Source organism: Corylus avellana, chromosome ca10, assembly GCF_901000735.1.
Source record: "Corylus avellana chromosome ca10, CavTom2PMs-1.0".
In the NCBI taxonomy this organism is placed as follows: Eukaryota; Viridiplantae; Streptophyta; class Magnoliopsida; order Fagales; family Betulaceae; genus Corylus; species Corylus avellana.
Window position 1 is genome coordinate 1346009 of NC_081550.1, and position 7313 is coordinate 1353321.

A 7313-nucleotide genomic window follows, 5' to 3' on the forward strand; every position below is an offset into this window, starting at 1 on the left:
AATTGGAAGGCACAAATGCAATTGAAGAGAAAACCATAAAAACAGCCACTTACTTTGGAAGAAAAGTACATGACTAGCTAACATCTTCTTATTAGTAACAAAAACAAATTGGTCTTTTTACTTTACCTGTGCATAATTGGGAGAATTTCTTAACCAATATATATTTTTTGCTTCATAAGGCGTGGTCCATAGCCGATTGAGCTAGACCGCACAAAAAGGCATTATAGGGATTACGTTAATGAGCCACTGGATGGTGCCATTCTCCGATGCCAAGCACAATCGTAATGCCGTGCTACGTGCCCTTGATTTCATGCTTGGATGGTAACTTCTGCTTAATTTGTTTGATTGGACCCTGTATTTGTAGAATTTGTTACAATTGTTTTTTAATGTTAATTAATTAGAATAAAAATTGTAAATGGGATTGAATGGTTGAAAGCCACCCTTTAACCTATAAAAATCCTTTTTTATTTTTTTATATTTGGGTAACTTGAAATGATCAAATTATACCTTTAAATTGTAATATATTCCATGGTTTCCTAAAGGTTTATGGACCCCTTGACAAATGGTGATTATCTCCATAGCATGCAGTCTCTGGTAGGAAACAGATTGCCCAAGTTCACCTAAAAGCAAACGAAGCTGGTAAAAGGGTCATTTGACTTCATAGGAATAAACTACTATACTGCCAATTATGCAACCAACGCACCTCACCATAATTCTGGAAATGCAAGTTGGTTGACAGATTATTGGACTAATCTTTCGAGTAAGTAGATCATACAACACTTTGAACCAATCTTGATAAAAAACGTTGGAGGAATTTATTGTATTCAAAATTAATTTAACAAAGTTTTCTTATATGCATTAATTTCTTCAACTCAATTTTTATATGTTTCTTGTGGATCTATACTTATAACTAGACCGTGTTTTTTTGTTGTGGCAGCTCAATGCAACAGGATTCTCATTGGTGCTACGGTATGTGCTAAATAAATCTACATTTCTTTTTTGGTATATTGAAAGTAAAAACGTCCACATGCAGTAAAAGACATGTAATATTTGTTGGTCTTATTGACCTTACCCACACACACAAAAGAAAGGGTTTATAAGCAAATTCTCAAATAATGACCCTCCATTGATCTCTACATCGGATGCAGGCTGCTTCAGATTGGCTCCATGTCTATCCTAGAGGATTGCTGGATCTTTGCTTTACACAAAGAAGAAGTATCATAATCCACTAATCTACATTACCGAGAATGGTAATTTGTTTTTTCAATTATATATTTTCACATAAGTTAATGGGAAATATTGGGTCATTAGTTTGAATCTAAATATCTACAGCTATATATATTGTATGGATTGATGAGGCAAATAATGCCAGCTTGTTGCTTAAGTAAGCCGTTGTGGACAACCAAAGAATTGATTATTACGAGAGCCATCTTTGGTATCTTCGCAAGGCTATTAAGTAAGTGCTTGTCAATACATGTTTTTCCTTTAACTCAAATGAGTTGTCTTAACTGAAGAAGACTTGATAGCATACGTCATTTCTAAGGTTTGAATCCCCTTGAATGCAAATAACTCATTGGATCCACACCCCTAACAAAGCCATATTTAACCAATTCGAATGGAGGGGCACGTTACACAGGTTTGAGATTTATCGTTCAAGGGCAGATACATAAAGTTGCCCTGCTTTAGATGGTTCATCGTCATTAAAAATAAATAAATACAGTTACACTTTGACGTGGCACGAAAAACAATTATTAGATTTTGGATGAATCACTATATCTCTTCTATCAATTTCCAACACCAAAAGTGTATCTTATTGGCTTTGACCTTTTCTTTTCCTTTTCTTTTCTTTTTTTTTTTTTTTAACAGAAAAGGCATAAATATTAAAGGATACTTTGCATGGTCGGACAACTTCGAATGGGATTCAAGTTATATAGTTCGGTTTGGCATCAACTATGTAGACTACGAGAACGGACAGGAAAGATACCCTAAGCATTCAGCTCGTTGGTTCAAGAAATTCCTCGAGAAATAGACATGACGATGCCCATATAATTCCAATCAACAAACTAAAAATATAATTTCTTCTCCATCTTTATGCTCTTTTGAATAATGTGAATATTGTTTGTGTACATACTCAATTATTGATTGATGTATATTATAACTAATTGGATATTATCTAGTTCAAATGAACTCAAATAAACTAGAGATGATCATAATTCTAAATCATAATCCATAAAGATCCACAGCAATTAAGGATCAACCCTTATCCATTATTTATTGATTGCTGTATATTATAAATAATTGAATATTATCTAGTTTAAATGAACTGAATATGATCATAATTCTAAATCATAATAAATAGATCAATCCTTATCCATATTTAAAATCTCTATAAAAAAGGCTAGCTAGTGAAATTGATTGAGAGGATAATTAAGCATCTCTGGGAATCTTCTAATGAATATATATATATATATAATGGGAAATCGATCACATCACATCACTCAACTTAAAATCTTAAATTTATAAGTTTGAATCCAATTATATTATATTAGAGGAAACTAAACTAAATTTCAATTAATAAACAGGGAAAACCGAAAAAAAAAAAAAAAAACAAAAAAAAAAGGGGCAGGTTGTCAGGAATTATTTATGGATTGAGATACACAACAATTATTGATTGTTATATATTATAACTAACTAGATATTATCCAGTTCAAATGAACTGGAGATGATCATAATTTCAAATCATAATCCATAAAGATCCACAACAATTAAGGATCATTATTTATTGATTGCTATATATTATAAATAACTGAATATTACCCAGTTCATTTAATGAACGGAGATGATCATAATTTTAAATCATAATCCATAAAGATCCACATCAATTAAGGATCATTATTTATTGATTGCTATATATTACAAATAACTACATATTATCCAAGTTCATTTAATGAACGGAGATAATCATAATTCTAAATCATAATCCATAAAGATCATAATTTTAAATAACTGGATATTATCTAGTTCAAATAAACAGAAGATGATCATAATTTTAAATCATAATCCATAAAGATCCATAATTATCCATTATTTAAAATCTCTATAAAAAGGGCTAGCTAGTGAAATTGCTTGAGAGGATAATTCAGCAAAAGCGGAACGCATGGCATTCGAGAGGTACCTAGTTTTGGGTCTTTTAGTTCTTCATGTCTCATTGACAAACACCATTGCTGTTAGACCAAACCATTACAGTACTGCTTCGCTCAGCCGGAGCAGTTTCCCGGAAGGTTTCATTTTTGGGACGGCATCAGCGTCTTATCAGGTATGCCCCAGATTTCTATATATATATATATAGTTTTTCTGACATTTCTCAAGCATATATATATATATGCATGATGATGTGTGTTGTTTGTAATTCCAGTTTGAAGGTGCTGCAAAAGAAGATGGTAAAGGGGCATCTATATGGGACACTTACACCCATACATATCCAGGTGTCTCTTCTCAAATTAAATGAAATATTGACTTACAAATACGTATGTTATAGATATTGTGTGGAATAGATTAATCGCTCAAAAGGAGAAAAAAAAAAATAACAAAACAAAAAGATATATATATCCCCCAAACCTAAGCAGAGAAACACCCAAAAAGGGGTTTTCTTTTAAACGCGAAAGGCAATCAGAATTGTTTAACTCCCTTTTTTTTTTTTTTTTTTTTTTTGTAACTGAATATTCAAGTCAAAATCTTCAAACTACAACATTAGTTGTCTATATTATGGAGTATGGTGGTGAGGCATATTTGATATTTTTAGTTAATTTAATTATGACCTCAATTATTAGAGCAGAAAACTCCTTATCTAAATACTATATATTTTGCAATGAAATTGCAGGTAAGATAACGGATCACAGTACTGGAGATGTAGCTGTTGATCAATATCACCGCTACAAGGTATGGTACCATGGTGCACGCACATTATAAAAGAAAGAAAGAAAATTAAGTAACTCACATTAACTCCTAGTTGTCAATTAATTTCAAAGATATATATACCCTTGATAATTTTTTAACATTTAATATTTTCTAAATTATTTATGATACAGGAAGATGTTCACCTTATGAAGAAAATGGGTTTAGATGGATACAGATTGTCAATCTCATGGTCCCGAGTTTTACCAAGTAAGTTTCCCATTTCTCATTTGCATCAATCCATTCTTTGTCATAAAAGTTCATACAAAAAAAAAAAAAAAATATGCAACATCTTCCTTTGTGACAGATGGAAAGCTAAGTGGGGGTGTGAATAGGGAAGGAATTAAATACTACAACAACCTCATCAATGAGCTCCTAGCCAAAGGTCATATATATTCTTTTTTTTTTTTAATTTTTTTTTTTTTATAATGGCAAAGATCATAGATATATGTGCTCATGATTTACGATCTATAGTTAATTAGTATATATAATTGAATGCAGGTGTAAAGCCTTTTGTGACACTCTTCCACTGGGATCTTCCCCAAGCCTTAGAAGATGAGTATGGCGGTTTCTTAAGTCCTCAAATTGTGTGAGTCACGAATTACTTATAAAAATGGTTCTCTATTCACCTCATTAACGGACTTTCACATATTATTAATATCACGATCATTGTTTTAAGTTGGACTCTGTTTCATTTATTGGTTTAGCCTTACAGATCATATAATTGAATGAACTTAAAAATTTCCTTGCTCGAATTAATTATAAATAAGTGGATCAAGCTTGAATTTTTAGTTGAAAGTGGATTTGGATTTACTAGGATTGGAATACATGTCTCTTATGTTCCTTTATGAAATAAAGGGTCAGTTTAGTTTCAATTAAAACTGAACTTAAGCAATTCTTAAACAACTGCAGTCTCAAGTCAAGTTCTGAATAAATTTTTTTGTTGTTGTTTATTCTTGTATAAATAAAAGCCATGATTTTCGGGACTATGCTGAGCTTTGCTTCAACGAATTTGGTGATCGAGTGAAGAACTGGGTTACCATAAATGAGCCAACGTCTTACAGTTTAAGTGGTTATGAAGGCGGGTCATTTGCACCAGGTCGATGTTCTGATCGGAATAATTGCGCTGCCGGAAATTCTAGCACGGAGCCATATTTGGTGATACACCACGAGCTTCTTGCTCATGCAACCGCCGTTGAAGTGTACAGGCAAAAATATCAGGTTCTATATATAAATTGAAATCAAAATGTTTATTGTATATCGTAAATAATATTCACCATGTGTCAATTATAGATAAGTGATGGAAAATTATTTCATATTATAATCATAAATAATGTGAATTACCACACTTTTATCCAACTACTATTTCATGCCACTAAAATGTTAAATATTTGTAGGCAAAACAAAAAGGGTGTATAGGGATAGTGCTAGTAGCAAGCTGGGCGGAGCCATACTCTAACACTAGGGAAGATCGTAATGCAGCACTCCGAAACCTTGATTTCGTGTTTGGATGGTAAATGATCCTTCAATTTTTTTTTTTTGGTGATATTTTACTATTTTTTTATTACAATATATATATATGAGTAAGCTTTATTGAAAACCTAATAAATAAAAAAATAGAGAACATAAGGGTACAGCAATATGGCACTACGATCCCTCAAATAGAGGGAATAGAATTCCCGAAGCTTCAAAATTTTATTTTATTATCTATTTAAAAGAAACTCATTGTAGATTATCACATTAGCTTGTGAATAATTTTATAGTAAAATTATTGTAGGTTAATGGACCCTTTGACAAATGGTGACTATCCACGTAGCATGCAATCTCTTGTCGGAAACCGATTACCCAAGTTCTCAAAAGAGCAATCCAATATTCTAAATGGGTCGTTTGATTTTATTGGATTGAACTACTACACTACTAGTTATGCAGCCAATGCACCTCAACGCAATGTTGTAAATCCAAGCCACACAACAGATATGTGTGTTAATCGTTCAAGTAAGTACATGCTACAAACTCAACGCTCGATGTTTTACGATTGCCATATAATTAAATTGATGTTGAAGTAAAAATTAGCACTTAATTTGTTTTAACAAGTACTGATTAAATATTTGATTTCATGGTCACTCATCAAATTATATAATAGTCGTATAACAGTTTACTATATAGTATTTCTTTTGATATTATGATTATAATTGGTTATGAAACTAATAAGAATTTGACTTGATGTGGCTGCAGACGAGCGAAATGGCATTCCCATTGGTCCAAAGGTGTGTACCAAATAAATCAATCCCTTTCCATGTACTTAATTTAATTGAAGATACAATATTGTACTAATTTGCCTATATATATATATATATATATGCTGCAGGCTGCTTCCGATTGGCTCTATGTGTATCCGAGAGGATTACACAATATTTTGCTATACACAAAGAGAAAGTATCATAATCCGCTAATTTACGTCACCGAGAATGGTAATTAAATTCTCAATATCATAATTAAGAATATATAATATGGTACTTATATTTCCTTTAAAGCTAATTAATTAAGATGATCCCCATATCACAGGAATTGATGATGCTTCATTGTCGCTGGAGGAAGCCTTTGTGGACAAGCATAGAATTGATTATTTCTATCACCACCTTAAGTATGTTAATAAAGCTATCAAGTAAGTGCTTTAACTACACACTCTATCTCTTTATATATATATATATATATATATATGAGTTTTCAACAAAATTTAAATTTATTTGGGTTTTCTCTTTTGTATAGGCATGGAGTTAATGTGAAAGGATACTTTGCGTGGGCACTAACGGACAACTTCGAATGGATTAATGGTTACACCTTTCGATTTGGTATGTACTATGTGGATTACAAGAACGGGTTGAAAAGACATCCAAAACTGTCAGCCCATTGGTTCAAAAGCTTCTTGAAGAAATAGAGTGTGTGTGCAGTGCAGTAGTCATTTATTTCGATTAGGTTTCGTTGTGTCTGTCACTATTGCTATTTGATGGGTTTGTCACGTAGCATACTTTATTTAATTATCCTTGTTGCTTTAGGAGTGGGTCTCATTGACGTTAAGTCAAACTATCTTTATTGCTTTAAGAGTCTTAGGTAGTCCGAACTCATTTTACGTATTGGACTATATTTACCTTTGTTGCTTTAAGAGTCATAGGTCAGTGTAAAGTCCTTTTACGTATTGGACTATATTTTCTGCTGTAATTTTAGTCTTTAAATACTGCATTGCTATGGAATAAAAGGTAGTCAAGAATTTGTTCAAACTTTATGTTTATATTTATAGAAACACAAGCTCCTCTGATTGATTAACCAAGGAGGTACCGCTAGAGTTGTTTTTTTTTTTC

At 32.0% G+C, this 7313-nt stretch overlaps 1 protein-coding gene and 1 pseudogene across 1 annotated transcript; both read left to right on the plus strand.

Moving 5' to 3' along the window:
- LOC132163725 (beta-glucosidase 13-like) overlaps positions 1–2029 on the plus strand; it is an 11821-nt pseudogene extending 9792 nt beyond the window's left edge.
- Positions 2030–3146: 1117 nt separating this feature from the next.
- Positions 3147–7009, plus strand: LOC132163274 (beta-glucosidase 12-like). Its single transcript, XM_059573497.1, has 13 exons — positions 3147–3316; positions 3416–3485; positions 3881–3939; positions 4089–4164; positions 4262–4339; positions 4456–4543; positions 4926–5175; positions 5352–5467; positions 5732–5949; positions 6190–6221; positions 6323–6425; positions 6520–6619; positions 6724–7009. Exons 1-13 carry the CDS (start codon positions 3158–3160, stop codon positions 6890–6892), a joined length of 1518 nt encoding a protein of 505 aa, XP_059429480.1. The 5' UTR covers positions 3147–3157; the 3' UTR covers positions 6893–7009.
- Positions 7010–7313: the final 304 nt, after the last annotated feature.

Excerpts from the sequence above, each read along its gene's own strand:
- LOC132163274 (XM_059573497.1), top strand. The coding sequence starts at position 3,158 with ATGGCATTCGAGAGGTACCTAGTTTTGGGTCTTTTAGTTCTTCATGTC. Across the intron at positions 4,165-4,261 it reads ATGGTCCCGAGTTTTACCAA|ATGGAAAGCTAAGTGGGGGT; the intron begins GTAAGTTTCCCA and ends CCTTTGTGACAG. Across the intron at positions 6,620-6,723 it reads TATGTTAATAAAGCTATCAA|GCATGGAGTTAATGTGAAAG; the intron begins GTAAGTGCTTTA and ends TCTTTTGTATAG.